The 19,327-nt window shown below is 36.2% G+C and overlaps 1 protein-coding gene across 2 annotated transcripts in view; it reads right to left on the reverse strand.

Annotated features, from left to right (window-relative positions):
• Positions 1-19,327, reverse strand: part of ACTN2 (actinin alpha 2) — a 98,566-nt gene that overhangs the window by 37,554 nt on the left and 41,685 nt on the right. For both annotated transcript variants that reach the window (XM_074222950.1, XM_074222951.1), the window contains exons 2-6: positions 12,942-13,056; positions 11,067-11,186; positions 9,818-9,904; positions 2,624-2,711; positions 212-290 (exon numbers count right to left, since the gene is read on the reverse strand). In XM_074222950.1, the coding sequence (XP_074079051.1) occupies positions 212-290; positions 2,624-2,711; positions 9,818-9,904; positions 11,067-11,186; positions 12,942-13,056 (489 nt within the window). The remainder of the gene's footprint in view (positions 1-211; positions 291-2,623; positions 2,712-9,817; positions 9,905-11,066; positions 11,187-12,941; positions 13,057-19,327) is intronic.

The raw sequence follows: 19,327 nt of genomic DNA on the forward strand, positions 1-19,327 counted from the left end.
ACACATATGTCTGACCCAAGAGCCATGCTTCTCATTCATGGGAAAGGTTAGCTTGGATAGCACTACTGGTTTTTTAAAGGCCTCTTCTTGGCAGAAAAAAAAAAGCATACCCAGAGTTAGTTCAGTGCTAATATACCCATTTTTAAGAGAACATGCCAAAGAACACAGTCAGGACCCTTAAGGGTCAGCATGCTTCATCACCCAGAATGACCTTATTAAGCTTTGAGTAGTCAATGAGGTCAGGTCGATGTCTGTGAATGAGCGCACAGAGTCCAAGGCCATCTTTCCAGCTTTATAAGGAGTTAAAAAGAATGGGAATAGAAGTTAATCAAATCATTGATTACATTGGCACAGTGCTGAACTTGGTCCCAGTTTTCTCTAAGAACCATTAAACCCTTATTTTGTGGGGATTAGTTTTCTCTAAGAACCATTAAACCCTTATTTTGTGGGGATTAAGGAACGCAGGGGATTTCTCATCCTCCCTCCCACCTATAGATACCACCACCACCATCTTCCCAACCTCTTTACCAGATCTCAGACTTACCAGAGTTGAGCCTCTCCTGATTGAACTAAACATGAGATAATGGAGACTGAATTTGCTTGGAAACTACCAATTATAACATAGTTTCTATAGAGAAATACTTTCAGAGTTCCAAACAACCAATTTAGAGATTGATTTTTGGAATACAATCTATTTGTAAACTAGAAATTTGAATTATATGATTATTTTAAAATACAAAATACCTTATTATGTGACTTTCTGTTAATGTTAACATTGAATGGAAAGCTTAGAGCCCTGATACCTTAAGTATGAGTTTACCTGGGACAGAGCTAATAAAAATAAGTAGGAAAAAAATTTTTTTTTGCAATGACACCAGTAGAGATTGGAACTAGGGCACTAAAATTCCTAATTTTCATCTGAATTTCACAGAAGTTAGAGTCCTAGGAGTATTGTAAATAGCTTGGGGAGTGCGGGGAGCAGAGAGACAGACAGAGAGAGACAGAACCACAGAGAGAGAGAGAGCAAGATTGAAATCCAGAGACTATACATTTTTAGAGACAATTTATCTTAGAATTTATCATTTTTTTTTTGCATTAAGAAAATGGAACTGACTTTGTTCATTCTAACTCATGTACTAAGAAGTCAACCCAATTATATTCCCTGTGGGTCTTTCATGCCCTTCATGTCTTCTGTTCTTTCCTTTAGCTTTTGGATTAGTTTGCTCCACATGAGTCCACTACATAATATCAAGAAAAAGGGGCAAAATCTCTAAGTTTTTTTATGTGACTTTGGGATTAGCAGGGAGAAAAGTAATTGACTAACATGGATCCTTGGACTGTTTGAACCATACTGACTCATGTAATCTCTATTGTTTTGGGTTTTTTGCAAGGCAATGGATTAAGTGACTTGCCCAAGTTCATACAGCTAGTAATTTATTAAGTATCTGAGGCTAAATTTGAACTTGGGTCCTCCTGACTCCAGAGCCTGTGCTCTATTCACTGTGCCACCAACTGCCCCTTTTCCTATTGTTTATATTCCCCCTAGAGCTTATAAAGATAACACCAAACTTTCAATCTTGATATTCAAAGTCCTCCATTTTGCCTATCCAATCTTAACTTTCAAATATTCCAGATACCCCTCTATTCTAACCAACTTAATCTCATTGTGCTGTCCCACCCACAATATTCTCTATCCAGTCTCCTTATCATTGCTCAGGCTACCTAATCTGTTGAGATTGTCTTCTTCCCATCTCTCCATCACTACAAATTCTTATTCGAAACATATCCCAATATTTACTTGCTTCCAAAGCATTCCAAAATAGATGCTATAATCTTGCCGCTCCTTTGTATTCTTCTTGCAGTAGATATCTTACTATGTTGCACTCCCTTAGAGCTCCCTCTATAGCTATTTTGTGCATCTAAAATGTTGTCTTCTAAATTGGTAAATAAGACCCAGAGCTTTTTGTTCTTTTGTGTTGTCTAGGGTGCCTAGCACAGTAAATGCTTAATAAATATTTGTTTAAATAATTACCCATATTATTGACATAGTATTCTTATATAACTGTAGAAACTTAGCAAAAAAGGCTATTATTGAATTTCAGAGAAGTGCAAGTTGGAATTCAATTCTTCTTTCCTGATCAAATAAGGATTCTATCCTTCTCTTTCTTCCTTTTGGTCCATTTGCTAAAGGCTGAAATCTGCCAATTTTGATGAATTATTCAGGTGTTGCACAACATCTATCCCCCAAAATTAAACCTGTTGGATGAGATTTTTATTTTTTGCATGCAAAATTTTGCTCCCAGGTAAAACTGGACATCAGAAATTCTGTATTCATAGAAAATGCTTTTCTCACCTCTGGAGAAGAGGAAAAATACTAGTATGAATAAACATTTATTCTCCACACCACCCACTGATTCTTTTTTTTTAGGTTGTTTTTTTTTTGCAAGGCAATGGGATTAAATGGCTTGCCCAAGGCCACACAGCTAGGTAATTAAGTATCTGAGGCTGGATTTGAACTCAGGTACTCCTGACTCCAAGGCCAGTACTCTATTCACTTCGCCACCTAGCTGCCCCACCACCCACTGATTCTAATACAATTAAAAAAAAGATTCTGATCTCTTACCTAGTGTGGAAATTCTGAATATTTACATTTCTATAAGGAGCAGTTTTCCTCTGGCACCAGAGAAGCAGACCTTCTTTAGCAGAGGTTTCTGTAATAAAAACCAGAAAAGAGTGTACAGAAAGGAAGAGTCACAACTGGGTTCACAAGGTTCAGTACCAGCACCACTACCCAATCAAAGACCTCTGGAGTGGCTAATGAACAAAGCCAGCCCCAAAGCTAACATTTTTTACAGATGAGGATCACAAGAACTTTGATCTCAGACTGTTCATTCTCTTCTGCAAATATTAGCCTATGATTACTCTAATATAAAGGAAATTCAGGATCAGCAGCAGAATCACCAATCATAAAATTCAGGATCACCATCATAAAAAATATAAAAAACTTAATTTTAGAGAAATTAACAACTTTCTAGGGCTTCCCAAATCTGCAAACAAGATGGTTGTTGCAAACAACATTAGTAGTTCTGCATTGCCAGGAAAAACAAGTGAAACTAAAATACAATTAGTTATCCATTGCTATGGACATTAGTCAAATTGGAAACATGGTTACAATATATAGTTCAAAACAATTGATTTTAGGGTTCTTAATGTATGTTTATCATTACCCCCACAAGATAAACATGATCATAAGACCATAGATCTCCTTCTGGAAGGGATCTTAGATGTTGTTGAATCAATTCCTCTAATTTATTGATGAGAAATCTAAGGAGAAATCTCCCAAAGAAGAGAGGTGAATTGCTAAAGGATACACCAAAAAATTAGCAGATGCAGGATTTAAATCTGGATTCTGTTTCTACATCCAATATTTTTTCCAATATACCATGTGCCCTCCATTATACACTAAGGAAGCAACACCTCCCTACCCCAAATATCCATAAACAGATAGACCACAAATTTTTATGAGATAAATCTATCTTTTTAATTTTTTTAAATTAAAATATCAGTACATCAAGGGATACCACAACCCCCAAAGTGACTCAGGCCTAATCTACTAAAAAAAAGGATATCAGAAGAAAATTATATCTATGAAAAATCCCTTCATAAAACAGTAAACTCACAGAGGGTTACAGTGAGCTCATTAAAGAATAATGACTCCATAAAATCTAAATTACCAAGATAATTTGTTAACTACTATGCTGAAGACTAAAAAAATATCTGCCTAAAGAAGAGTTTTATGCTTTATTTTTTTACATTTAATTGTGGCTAGTTGTTTTGAGGAAAGTCTGTCTAATAAAAACCCCCTCTATAAAAATGGCCAGAAAATGCCAAGTACTAATATGACAGATTGTACTTAAGCTATTAAGCAAGATCCAGAATTATAACAGTTTTGGCACTCCTGATTTTCCTTAAGGACAGTCACATATGGATGATACAATTAATATATAATCTTTAAAATATGGTAAAATCTGCTGGATTCATAATGTAACTAATTTAAAATTTGTGATGATTCAGATGTTACTGAACTGATGTTTATCTTGTACCATCTGGTTTAGTAAGTGTTGGCTAAGAGAGACAATGCAATAGTAGAAACAAGATTACAGGTGAAACAACTGATATTTTAAGTAAGTGTAAATATTCCTGTAGTTTTTTTAAAAAATCATTTATATATGGAACAACTGATAGAATTACAGTAAATTAGAGCTAGAAAGGACTTCAGAGATGTTTTACAATTAATCAAGGAGGGAGGCAGCTAGATGGCGTAGTGGATAGAGCACTGGCCCTAGAGTCAGGAGGACCTGAGTTCAAATCCTCAGACACTTAATAATTACCTAGCTGTATGACATTGGCCAAGTCATTTAACCCTATTGCCTTGCAAAAACAAAAGCAAATGAGCAAATAGTAAACCAAGAAAGGGAAAATGAATTACCCAAGATCGCAGAGCTAACAAAATGAACTCAGGTCTTCCAATCTGTTTTCCATTAGACCCTATTGCCTCCTACTTAGAGAAACTATAAATTGAAATAGATAGGGGCGACTAGGCAGCACAGTGGATAGAGCACCGGCCCTGGAGTCAGGAGTACCTGGGTTCAAATCCGGCCTCAGACATTTAATAATTACCCAGCTGTGTGGCTTTGGGCAAGCCACTTAACCCTGTTTGCCTTGCAAAAAAACCCTAAAAAAAAAAAATAGATAAATCATTCTTTTTTATTTAACCAGATCTTAAAAGAGCCACACTTTTACTACCTTGTTTGGAATAATGCCATGTACTTTAAAAAAATTATTTTCTTTAAGGATTTTATGAATTGATACTTTTAGCAGTTTATACTATCTGGCACAGTGCTTAATCTAAATTAACTAAATTTTAGCACTCTTATTTCCTGCACTACTTACTACTCATGGGCTATTGAATAAAGATAGAGGAAGCTACAAAAATATGCTGTTGGAGACAACTGTTTATCTAATGTTAAGGGAGCCTACAATGCAGCAAAGTAAGCTTCTATTCCTCTCTGACTCAAATTTGCTTCACCTTTCTCCCTCCCCTCTCCCAAGCTCTCAGGGAAGAACTTCACTTCCTACTGCACCAAAACAATTCGGACCATATGAGAAGACTCCTCTTTTCTCCTGTTATCACCATCACTTTCCTTCATTACCACCTCTAATGAAGGGATGACCATGATCCTTGCCAAAGTCAACCTCTCTACATGCACCCTGAGTCTCATCCTTCCCTCTCTTCATTGTCACTCTAAATCTGTCTCTAATCTTTATTTCTCCCTATCTACTGCTTTCTAACTTCCACAAAAATTAAAAAGTAGCTAAAGCAGAAAATCATCCTGAGGAAGAGATAGAAGACAGCAGTCACAAGGCAAAAACAAGGCAAACATTCTTCAGCTATATTCACTTGGACTCTGAAAAAGACAGCCCAGGATGCTTAAACAAGGATCCCAAATTCCAGCCCAGTACTCTGCCCATGCCCCTACCTGCTCCCACGTAGGAAACCAACCCATTTGGAGAAGATCTGACATCTTTGCCAACACAACCACCAGTTATTTTATTGAATTTTATGACCACAAATATTTCATTGTATCCCTATTCTGAGTCTGAATCACTGGAGTCTATCCTTATCACTTTTTGTTTTTCATTTTTTGAAGTAGAGCAAGAATGATTTAGAAACAAAAAGAGAACCTCAAGTGACTGGCCATGCAGACACTGCTCCCCTATGACTTAACAGAAATTTTAGCCACATATGGATGGTCTTCTTAGTAGCACGTGTAAGGAGAGGAGAGGTTCCACATGACCCTGGGGCATTACATAATTGTGCTTGTATTGCTTACAGGGAGTAAAACAGACATCTCTAACCTCTTCTCCCCTCAATCTTTTCTAAGGAAGATGCTCATTCCAGCTATGAGGGTAAGCAAGAAGTTGGGACTGGAAACCACTCTGCAGTTCTTCCAGATGGGGTAGGTACTAAGTTAGAGATAGCTATACCTATCAAGAGACAATTAGAGTCCATGAACTGGTAGTTAAATCCCAAGTACCCTGGAACAGACATGTGCCGCTTCACCCTCCCTGTCCAGATCACCCTTCCTACTTCTGGCCCAGATTGCAAAAGCAACCTTTGTAGATATGGAATCTGATAACAACTTTAGTAGATGCTGTAGCCTAGACAGTCAAGTGGCTCAGTGAACAGAGTGATAGACTTGGAGTCAGGAAGACCAGAGTTTGAATCCAGCTTCAGATATTGAATAGTTGTGTGATTCTGGGCAAGCCTCTTTGCCTCTGTTTCCTCATTTATAAAATGGGGATAATAATAGCATCTATGTTATAGCATTGTGGCAAGGATCAAATGAGATTAACAACCCTGTGAGGTAAGACTATTGAGAAAGTACGGGCTACAATAAGAGCTAGAATTTCCATCCTTTTTATTTGGCTTTAAAGTTTGCCAAGTCACTTGTCAAACCTTAAAACAACATATAAATGATAGCTATTATTATTATTATTATTTTTATTTTACTACAACTTAAGGAGACACAGCAACCAAAGACCCTGAAAAGAAAGTTTTCACCAACAAAGAGAATGCCATGTGGTTCATATTAGGCACAAATATGATTTTATCAATGGAAATGGCATTAAAGAATATGTATTACTATTTGCTTTGCCACTGCACCCAAAGAACCACTGGATCTTTCCAACTAACTTGCACCTAAAATTACCTATATATGAACTAACTCTCCTTATAATAGGATATATATAGTATATATAATATGTGAACTCCCTGGGAACAAGGACTGATTGTTTTGCTTTCCTATGTGTACTTAGCGTTTAGCAGAGTACTTTGCACAAAGAAAGAGCCTAATAGATGATTTTTCATTCTTTCATTCGTTCATTCATTCATTCATTCATTCATGCATTCATTCTCTATATCTTGGCTGCCTAAAAACACAATCACATTTCATCCAATCTCAACCTACCATGTTGGCTAACTATTGTGCACTAATATTCTTTGTCTCCATCTCTCTGCTAAAAATGCTTGGAAAAGTTTTCTATATGCTTCTTTCTTTCATTTATTTTCTTTTTTCTTTTTAGCAAGGCAGTAGGGTTAAGTGGCTTGCCCAAGGCCACACAGCTAGGTATTTATTAAGTGTCTGGGGCCAGATTTGAACTCAGGTACTCCTGACTCCAGGGCCAGTGCTCTATCCACCGCACCTCCTAGCTGCTCCCTCTTTCATTGTTTTTTTAAAGTCATTGCAATCTGCTTCTGACTTCACCAATCGATGGAAACTACTTTCTCCCAAATATCTACTGATCCCTTTATTCCCAGATGTAATGACCTCTTCTTACTCCTCACTCTTCTTGACCTCTCTGAACCTTTGATACTGTTGATCATCTTTCTTCTGTTTGGATCTTCATGAGACTTTTTTCCTTTGGTCCTCCTACATGTCTATTATTCTTAGTTACCTTTGCTGGATCTTCAGACTCTTCCCCTCATTTAATGATGGATTTTCCTAAGATAGCATGCCTTTTTTTCTCTTTTCTCTCTATACCATTTCACTCGGTGATGTCATCAGTTCCCATGGGTTCAATTATCATTTTTATGTTGATAATTCTCAGATCTATTTATCCAGCCTCAGCCTCTCTTCTTAATTCTCATCCCAAATTTCGAACTGCATCCTGAACATTTCAAACTGAATTCCCTATGTGTATCTCAAATTCAACATATTCAAATAAGAACTCATCTTTCCCACAAAACCTGTCTTCCTTCCCAACTATAACTGTTGAAGGCACTACCACCTTCTCAGGCTCCCAAGTTCACAGTCTTGTCATCCTCCTCAACTCCTCACTCATCCACCCCACACATTTCTAAATTTTGCCATTTCTACTTGAACAACATCTCCTCTCTCTATCCTCTTCTCTACACTTACAGAGCCACCATGCCAGTTCAAGCTCTTAACACCGCTTACTTGGATTATTGGAATAGTTTTCTAGTCTCCTTCCCTCAACCTTCTCCCCTCTTCAAACTGTCCACACAGAGGTGAAATAAATTGTACAAAGGCATAGGTCTGCCCATGTTCCTTTCCCAGCTCCAAAAACTTCAGAAATTCCGTTACCTCAAAGATCAAATAGAAAAATCCTCTTCAAAACCTGGCCCCTTCCTATCTTTTGAGTCTTCTCACACTTTATTCTCCTTCATTTACTCTCTGGGCCAATAATACCACCTCCATCTACCATCTCCACTTGCACTGGCTGTCCCTTCAAGACTGGAACACATACCTTTTTTACTGCCATCTCTTGTCATCTTTGACTTCTTTTAAGCTTCTGATTAAGTATCTTCTTCTATAAGAGGCCTTCATGTTCTCCCTAGTCACTTGAGTCTTCCCTTCTAAAGTTACCTTCTCTCTACTCTGTAGGTATTTTATATGAAACTGCTCATATATTGTCTCCCCATTATGTAAGTTCCCTGAAGGCATGAATTATTTTCATGTTTTTGCCTTTCTTCAAGCACATGTTACAGGAAGATAGTAAGTTAGTGCTTAATAAATGCTTGCTAATTCACTGATTGATGGATCTATGCAAAGATCTTAATCATCTTGAATGGTCCAATTCTACTGTAAACACTTTGAGGGCAAAAATTGTGTCCCAGTCCTAAAGTGCCTATCACAGTGCCTTGAAGAAGCTCAATAAACATTTCATAACTGATTATTAACTAGAAAGAATCAGCACCAGAAGATGTCCTAGCATTCTGCTGGACTATGAAAGTGAAAGCTGGAGCTCCAAAATATGGTTATTGAAGGCTGGTCAAATTAATTAATGGATGTGGAATAAATAGGACTCTCCTCAAATAGACCTATCACTAGCTAGACAGTTGGTGACTTTAGGCTAAATAGGAAATCTATTTTGAGAGAAATCAACTTAACACCTTTTAGCAGTAATGAGTAGATCAAAATATTTATAAATGGAGTGGGAGTTAAAAACTAGTGATTTTCATCTTCACTGGAGATTCAAAGCTTTAAAATATTTTTATTGTGAAGCAGTGATGACTAGGGAAAGAACCACCAGAAAGAATCAAGATTCTGTTAAGAAAGGAAAACTTGATTTTCAAAAACTTCTTTCTGTACCTGGAATTCTTCCTGTTTTAGTTATTCAATTAAATAATTCAACCAGATAGCTATGAATTCATTAAACTTATTTTTAATCCTGTAGTAAACATTTAAGAAGCTAAATAACTACATTTTCTTAACTACTTGTGCTCTGTACATATCACTAATCCTTCCCATAAAGATTCCACCCCCCCACCAAATGACAGCATTGTTCAAGCCCAGTCCAAGAATAGCTATTGTACCTTATGGTTTGTAAAATGATTTACATCTATTATCACATTTGATCCCCCCAACTCTGCAAGCTAGATGCTATTATTATCCCCATTTTAAAGATAAGGAAATTAACACTCAGAAAAAAAGAAGTCTAGAGTCACATATCTAGGAAGTATCTGAAGGTGGATTTGAACTTGGTTCTTCCCAACTCCAAGTCCAGTACTCAATTTACTTTGACACTTAACTCCCTGATGCAGATATAATAATAAAACTGAATGATCAACATTCCTAAATGGGTACAGTCATATTTAGGAAAAAGCCTGTACAAAAAAATCCTTGTTTTATTTAGAAAATCTTGTACAAAATTCAGTTTGTAGAATACATTTCATTTTCATTATTTTCTGTAAACATTTTAACATATTCAGGTTATCTCCCATATACTTTACCTTCCACTGAAATATCCTGGATAGCAAAGCGAAGGATGATGGTCCAAATCATACCCAGTGTCATTTTCACATTGCCATCAACAATTTCTGTGAGGCAAGAAAAAAAAAGAACATTTAAAAACAGATTCTTCAACAATACTATCTGAAACACACCATTGTACTCCTTTAACAGTAGTGCTTAAAATTACATTCAAGAAGGAAAAAAATTGTTACATTTCTATAGGTCCACCAGTATACTTATAATCTTTATATTTATGACTTCAAATGTGGTAGTGGGGCTCAAATTCTTCAGTCCCTGGATGAATTCAGAATTGGTTCACAAGCACAAAGCTTGAAGATACAATTTGACTGAAATCAACCAATTAAGTTCCCGACTTATAAGCATCTATTGGGGAACATGTTCTGAGACAGATCAGTCTCAGGAACCATGCTCTTCCTATATAGACTCTACTGGACTTTAAATGGTCACAAGAGTCAGTGACTAACAGTGTAAGATAGTCTCAGTTTCTGCCAACTTATATGTATAATTATTAGTAAGAGGAAGGGAATAAGCATTTATAGAGTATCTATGATGTAGGAGCAGCTCATGACACAGTGGATAGAGCACTGGCCTTGGAATCAAGAGGACAGAAGTTCTAATCGGGTTTCAGACACTTCACACTTACTAGCTGGGGGACCCTGGGCAAGTCACTCAACCCTGACTGCCTTTCCTCCAGAGCCATCTCCAGTTGTTCTGATTCATATCTGGCCACTGGACCCAGATGACCCTGGAGGAGGAAGTGAGGCTGGTGACTTAGCACAGCACACCCTCATTTAATCCAGTTCACATGCTTGTCATGTCCTCCATCATCTCCCTGATATTGTGGTTTTCTTCAAAAATGAAGGATAAAAACATGAAACATTATTACCTAGTACATTATAATGTGCTGTTCTACTATCACCTCATGTGATCCTCATAACAACCCTGTGAGGCAGTTGCTAATATTATTTCTATTTTACAGTTGAGGAAACTGAGGCGCACATGGAGCAAATGATTTGCTTAGAGTCACCTAACTAGTATCTGAAGCTAGATTTAACCTAGGTCTCCCTTTCTCTGAACCCAGTGCTCACTGCTCACTGTGTCATGAGCTGCTCCTACTATGATATTATTTTACATTTGTATAGTGTTGTATGCTATTTTAACCCTTTAACCCATCCTTCTCTCATTTTGCCCTTATAACATCTTCGTGAGATGAGTACCTCAGCTTACCTTCAGCACCAATGGATACCAGTTTCACACCCTTACTGGCTATGTAATCCAGGGCTTTATTGACATTGGCAATTTTGTGGAAGCGCATTTTTCCTCGGTCAGGTTTGGACAACCTTTCACCTGTAAGGGAAAAAATGGCAGATATGTGTTGGTTACACCAGGTTAAAGACCCAAGACAATAATATCCAGGATCCAAGCTTTCTTAAAGCAAATTTTATTGGTAGAATTTTAATGATTACTTGATCATTAAAACCAATTTGTTTTGGTTCACTGAACCAAACTAGGAGAAGAAAATAACCTGCAATCATGGTAATCTCAGGAAACTAATCACAGTCATTTTTAGATAAAATGGACTTCAAGATAAAGTAGAGTATTATAAACATGTAGACTTTTGAAACTTAATTCCTGGGATTTGGTTTGAAAGACCAGCTTACATTGAGGCTCTTACAGATGAGTTGTGTGAGAGAGAGGGTTGTGCCACTAAATCTTTCTCAGTTGATGGCCAGCCCTTGGGAGAAGCCAAAAAAAATCTAAATTCAGCTGCTTGAGATAATTACCAGTCACTCAATAAACAGTGACACTGACTTAGCCAGTACATGGAGACATGCGCATTAAAGAAAAATCTACTTTTTTGACTGTAAATTTGAAGTCTTTAAAACCAGTCATATATATAAATTATAAGGCAAAAATGGTTTCAATGTAGCTTATGTCCATTTATTCAGTATTAAACTAAAAACTAAATTTGGGCTCTGGAAGAAATGTTACCCATTCTATAGGCACAGCAGCCATGCTGGGACCTGATGTGTGAGGTGAGGACCATTTTCCATTGTAACTAGCAGATTTAAAGAATCAGGAACCTTCTACAAATATGACCAGGCCTCATATGTTCCTCCAAACATGTACTCTAGTCCCACATGCTCCCTATGTAAAAACCATTCTATGTATACCATGATCATATGTTCCTAATATGCATGCCTCTCCATGTATTTCTTTTCTTTCTTTTTTTTTTAGGTTTTTGCAAGTCAATAGGGTTAAGTGACTTGGCCAAGATCACCCAGCTAGGTAATTATTAAGTATCTGAGGCTGGATTTGAATTCAGGTCCTCCTGACTCCAGGGCAGATGCTCTATTCACTGAGCCACCTAGCATACTTCATAATAATGTCCCTTTCTACATCTGCTCCCTAAGCATGTTTACTCTTCCCACTGTGTGGGGAAAGTATACCCTTGTCTATAGTTCCTTTATTTCAAGAAAAAAGTAAAAGTACATAAATTCTAGGTACATATATTCTAGCACTATGAAGAACTGAGAGAAAAGAAAGCAGCAAGGGTAGGTTGGGGGAGAGAGGAGACAGGATATTATTTCTTCTTGTTTGTCAAAGTAGGAGACACATAATATTTTGAAGGGGGGGACTAGGAAATGAGTTTATGGTAGAATTTAGCTAGTTCTCAGGATAGATAAAAATCTCCAGGAATACAGGAACTTTGCTAAAGAGTTATTTCCAATATTGCACTTGCAAAGCTTGAATACCTTAAAAGGAAAACACTCAGTGAATACATCCTGGAATAAATAGAAAAACTAATTCAACTATACCATTTACAAAGTGATTTCCTCAAAACAACCCTCTAAGGCAAGTAACACAAACATTATCTCTATTTTACAGATGAGAAACTGAGGATCACTGAAATTAAATGATTTTTGCAATCACACAGTTATTAAGTCTCACAGATGAAATATAATCACAGATCAAAGCCAAGATTTGAAGCTATGGCTCGAGGAACTCTTTTCACTCAGGTGATAGCACATAGAGTTAAATATGTAGAAAAACAGAAGCATTGGGGGTCATATCAATGAAAAAAACTACTTTACCACCAACCTGAAATGACTTCCAAAAGAAGCATGAGTTTAAGGCCATTTCTGAAATCTTCCTCAATGTTCTCAATCTGAGTACCAGCTTTTCTTAGATGAGAATTACACCAGGCAGTAAATGTCTAGAAGGTAAAACAAACAGAACAATCAGAAATTTTCCTTTTTGAAAGATAGTCAAGCTCACATATATTATGAGGACTCTGGGTCCTGTCCAGTCTTTTAAAGGAGGAAAATGAACATGAAAGAAACAGGTAAAATTAAAGGCTTAAGGCAAGTATTTAATAAAATTTGTTCGTTTGATGAAATACCCAGAACTCCTGCTTGAACTTTAAAAGACTATCGCCATTGACTTACTCATCTCCTGCCTTGAATGATCACTCCCACAATATGTAATGACTTCTGCTTTTAACTTTGCAAGTACTTTGAGTCTTTTTAAAAAATATTTATCACATATTATTTTATATTGTTTATGTATCATATTTCCCAGTTAGTTCCCAAGGAACATGAGGTCAAGAAACAGCTCTTAGCTTAAATTTTGTATCAAACCTAGGTTTAGTACAATGTTCCACACTCAGTAGGTACTTATTAAATGTTGAATTTTATTCATATTCTCTATTTATAGTTGTATCTCACCAACTAAACTATAGTTCTTAATGACAAAGATTTTAAATCTCTTCTCCCACTCCTTTGTTTCCCTTTTCACTCAGTCAGTCATCACATATTTCTAATCATTGACTGGGCCAAGCATTGTGCTTCGGTGCTAGAGATAGACTGGCAAGCAAATACATTGCCCTTGCCCCCAGGAAGCTCACATCCTAAAGTGGGAGACAATATTCAAACAATTGTTTACAAAGTAGATAGCAAGTTGTTGTAGTTGTTTATCCTTAGAAGAAAACCATGATATCAGGGAGGTGATACCATGACATGCACATGAATTAAACTGGAATGAGGGGTGCTGTGCTAAATCACCAGCCTCACTTTCTCCTCTAGAAACATCTGGGTCCAGTGGCCAGATATGAATCAGGAGACTGGAGATGACCCTGGAGGCAATCGGGGTAGGTGACTGGCCCAAGGTAACACAGCTAGCAAGTGGCTGAAGGTCCTCCACACTCCAGGTATGGTTTTCTATTTGAGTTGAGTCTTGAAGAGACCAGAAGAGGGAGAGCATTCCAGACATGAAGGACAGCCAATGTAAAAGGCATGGACATGGGAAATGATGAGTCAAAAGGGAAAAATAGCAAGCAGGCCAGCTGGCTTTTCAAGTTAGAGGAGGGGAAGAAAATAAAAGAAAATTAGAAAGTTAAGAAAGGGTCATGTTAAGAAGGATTTTTAATGCAAAACAGAAGGCTTTATATTTTATCCTTGAGAAAATAGGAAGCCACTGGAATTTATTAAGAAGGGAGACTTAGGGGCAGCTAGGTGGTACAATGAATAGAGCATGGGCTCTGGAGTCAGAAGGACCTGAGTTCAAATCCGTATCTCAGACACTAAATAATTACTTAACTGTGTGACCTTTGGCAAGTCATTTTAACCCTTTGCAAAGCCTTTGCAAAAAAACTTTAAAAAAAGAGATCTACTTTTTTCCACTTCTTTTATAACATGACTAATATGGAACTATATTACATATGATTTATATTTATATAAAACCTATATCAAATTACTCAATGCCATGGGGAGGGGGGAGGAAAAAAGAGAGAAGTAAGAAAATTTGTAACTCAAAAGCTCACAAAAAATGGATATTGAAAACTATATTTGTACGTAATAAAAAAAAAAGAGGGGGGAGTTTCCTAGAGTGGTTAGACCTATGCCAAATATAAAATGTTTTTGTTTCCTAAATGGAATTAGATTCCTCTTCTTATGCAAATTTTGATATAACTTGTTAGTATAATCATACTTTATCTGGAGCTTTTATTAGCTTGGCAACTTCCAATGAAATGGAAATATTCCTCTTTCAGATTTTGGAGAGAGAGAGAGAGAGAGAGAGAGAGAGAGAGAGAGAGAGAGAGAGAGAGAGAAAGAGAGAGAGAGAGATATGCCACTGCATTAGAAGGTGAAACTCAAGAGTTAATTCCATTCATATGAACAATATTATACATAGTGATTAGGGTTAAATATGCCTTTGTGCACCAGTCTGGGAACTAATCACTATATATAAAAGTTTCTATAAAAAAGAGCACTCTGAACTCAAACCATCAACTTAACAATTAATTTCTCAAACACATTAGTTCATAACTTAAATCTTGCCCATATGATGAAATGAAAGATAAAATAATTCATATCACTCTCTAGGGAACAAGAAGAAAACATTTTGTGTGTCTCTGTGTAGATCTCAGTTTAGTGTAGATAGTCTAAGAAATATCTGAAGTAGGTAGCTAGCTAAGTGGCACAATGGATGGAGAACTGGACTTGGAGTAAGGAAGACCAGAGTTCAAATTCAACCTCAGGCACCCATGCAGGGGTGTGACTTTGGGTCAGTCACTTAACCTCTGTCAATCTCAGTTTCTTCATGTGTAAAATAGGGATGGCAACAGTACCTAACTCCAGGGGTTGTTATAAGACTAAAATGAGAAAATATTTATAAAGCACTTAGCACAGTGATTGGCACATAGTAGACACTTAGAAAATTCTTAGTTCCTTCTTCCTTGCCAGCCTGCAAGAAACTATTATGATTATCATGTTATTTGACTACCTGCAATATATATATATACATATATATGTATGTATGTATATATATATATATATATATATATATATATATATATATATATATATACATTTATTTGAAATTTCTGCAGACAGCAGAAATGAGCAGACAGCAACATAAGTCCAATCAAGAATTGCTTAAGGGACAGATAGATGGCGTAGTGGATAGAGCACCAGCCCTGGAGTCAGGAGTACCTGAGTTCAAATCCGGTCTCAAACACTTAATAATGACCTAGTTGTGTGGCCTTGGGCAAGCCACTTAACCCCATTTGCCTTGCAAAAAAAAAAAAAAACTAAAAAAAATTGTTTAAAAAATGTGACATAGGGACAGCTAGGTGGTGCAGTAGATAAAGCACCGACCCAGGAGTCAGAAAGACCTGAGTTCAAATCTGCCCTCAGACACTTAATAATTGCCTAGCTATGTGACCTTTAGCAAGTCAGTTAACCCCATTGCCTTGAACCCCCCCCCAAAAAAAAAAATTCGACATAAAATGACAGTATGTCAGCAAAGAGCTGCTTGTCCAGAAAAGCACGTTGGTCAGTGTATGGTAAGAGGGAGGAATGGGCAAACTAGTATTCACGTAACATGAAAAGAACTACAGGAAGAACTCCAGCACTGTGGATGGAAGTAAGTGGGTAAAAGTTACACAGAATAAAAAGCCACACAAAAGATCAATGATCCAAAGGGCTAAAGGTAAACTCTTCAGAAAAATAGTATCATTAGGTGGCATCCAAAGTTATTGTGTTTATAGATTCCTTTTTACTTGGCTTCCATTTATGAACCATTTCCTGCCAAAACAAGATTAGAAACACAGCAGACAGCTGTTGACTAAGAATGTAAATTCCCCCTAGTCTCAAAGCAGCTGCTGGTCCCAAAAACAAAGTGCTAGCCCAGCATAAAGGGAAAAAATAAATAAGATATAGTATAAAGATTGAACAAGGCAATCAACTTTTCAAGAAATATGCTCTTTTCAAGTAAAATATAACAAGATAGATGCTAAATCTCCTTAAAAAAATTTATTTAAAAATAGTTGAATAAAATAAAGGGATTTCCAAGCCTTGTTCAATAGATTATTAATTTTGGGATGTCAGCAGTTCCCTTGGAGTATATAATTTATGAAAGGTAGCTAAACAAATAACAGTTCAATGGTTTACATTAAGAATTATTCATTAAGAGTTAAATACATTGAGTTAAACTTTCATTATGTATAGGAGAAAGTTTGAAAGTCTTTTGCTATAGTTTAGTATAAAATACTCAAAGCCCTTAAAAAAACAACCTTAAAATTTAAATGCCTTCCTAGTTAATGTCATTCACACTAATGGTATTACCTAGACTCTGAAGGAAACATGGATTAAAATGGAGGCAGGGGAAGGGGAGAAGCAGGAGAGTATATAGTTAAAACTAGATAGGTATCTATTTCTGTTCATTCAGTTTTACTGACAAATGATGACCTATGTATACACACCTAGTCATTTAAATCTTTTCGTGTAATCTTGAAAATAAATGGTACTAACAACACTATTAAAATCAACCTATCAATACAAGTTTCACCTCAAAAATCCACCAAAAAAAGTCAATATGTTGATCCCCAGGGAGAGTTTTTAAGAGTCTATTTGAGTATCCTAGAGGTAGATGTCATATTTAAGGTAATTATTTTTTACTTAGCTGCTAATATCTAGGGAAATTCAACTAAAATGTAAATGTATTTAACTATATTTTTAAAAAATATCTTTAATACCTCTCCCATGTGCTTTAAATAGCTAGTAACCAACAAAACACTAACATGAGAAAGGACTTCAATAGCTCTGTACTACAAAATGAATTTGGGGTGGGGGGGAAGATTTTGTGCCAGCACAGAACTTAATTTCCATTTTCTAAAGTAAATTGAATTGTTTCAGTCTAGAATGGAAAGATTGTTCCCATTTGTTTTGCCCTGGCCCACCATTCCTACTACCATTCCCTGCTAAATGAGCCTGGGAGACATCAGTAAGATGAAAAACCTGACAAAACTCAAGTATTTGGTGGAGTATACAAATGTTTCTAGCAAGTTTCTTTGCTTTGTGGTCTTTGTAGTCATCCAGAATGAGTTTTGGTCTTTCAGGTCAAATAAAAAATAAGAGGGATAACTTAAGGAAGTAGAAGTCATCATTCAAGAATTTCCCTCAATGATATAGTTTGGAAGACATCCTTATCTACCATATTATGTGACACTTGTCTCCCAAAAGTTAACCAGATGGGCTCCACCCAACATTCTGGAGGCCTCACCAAATTTCTCCTAACACTAAGAGAAGTCCAGTGGAGCACTCTACCTATCCACCTGTTATCCTTTCTTTTTATCATATGACCAGATTATCTTTTCTCCCTGTCAAACAATTCCTTGATAATACTTTTATTCCTTCTTTTTCTTTTTTTTTTGTTAGTTCAGAGTTTCTTGTTGATTATGTTTTGGAACCTGCTCACACCCACATTGTGCCTCTCCACAGCCTTAGTATCTGGTATCTAATGTCTAGTACTTATCTTTAATTCTTCAGAGGCAGCATGGACCATATCTCTCTTCCATATAGTGGAACCAATAAAATTAATACTGAAAAGATGCTTTCTTTTTGCTTTTGTGGGAAACAGAAGGGGCACATGGGGTCAGTAAAATAATTTTTTCATTAATTCAATTCCTTCTTTACATCTTTTTATCTTCCTTTTTTTCAACTATAGGTCCAGGTCATTGTCTATCTAGACTACCTCTCCCAGATATACTTACTGCTAGAAAAGATCAAATGCATGTTGAGATCTAGGCAATAGACATTCTTCATCCATTTGATCATTCCTGTCTAGGCAAACTCCTTTGAGTGATTATAAATCTCTTCCAGAAGTCCTGAGATGTTATACATAGTATCAGCCACAAACAGCAATAGCTAGATCAGTGGTAAACTCATGAAGAAAGGGATTCTCTGCTGGTCAATTAATTCTTAGAAAACCAGAAACCAAAATTATCTGATGTATTTTATATATATATATATATATATATATATATATAAATATTTGTGAAACATTTCCCAGTTCGATTTTAGTCTGATCCTAGGCCTCCTTCAGGAGTTCAAGGCTAAGTAAGGACCTAGAGTTTTATATTTCTGATCTGGATGACCTCACCATTAACAGAGACCCCCCCCCTTCAATCTGTACTTTGTTGAGTATTTGCAAGATAAAATCATCAGATCATTAAAACAGACAAACAAAAAACATTTTATATAAATAAAAAAAACATTTTATACCTTCCAAAGAATACTGAAAGATTTTGATATATGGATGACAGATACTTTATCTCATTTATTCTACTGAATCAAATGCTTATTTGCAATGAACAAGCCATAAATGCAATGCTATCCTATTTCCTAGTTTTCAACTAATTGAAAAATAGTAAAGAAGTAGTCTGTTGTTGAATATTATTTGAAAAAGATTGCTTGCTCCTTATTTATATACTCATTAAGAATACCCTGGATTTATATAGAAAGATGGCTCTCAAAGATTTTTGAATGGACTTGAGAACTGCACATAGATCAGCAGGGATAAAAGAAAGAAGTAAAAGGTTAAGAAAAAAGGGAAAAAAAGAAAATTTCAGCATTTTCAAGAAAAGGAATATTTATTGAGAGGGCATATCAGATTGAACCCTGTCATAAAATTATCATTTGAATTAT

This window comes from Macrotis lagotis, chromosome 2, assembly GCF_037893015.1.
Source record: "Macrotis lagotis isolate mMagLag1 chromosome 2, bilby.v1.9.chrom.fasta, whole genome shotgun sequence".
NCBI lineage: Eukaryota > Metazoa > Chordata > Mammalia > Peramelemorphia > Peramelidae > Macrotis > Macrotis lagotis.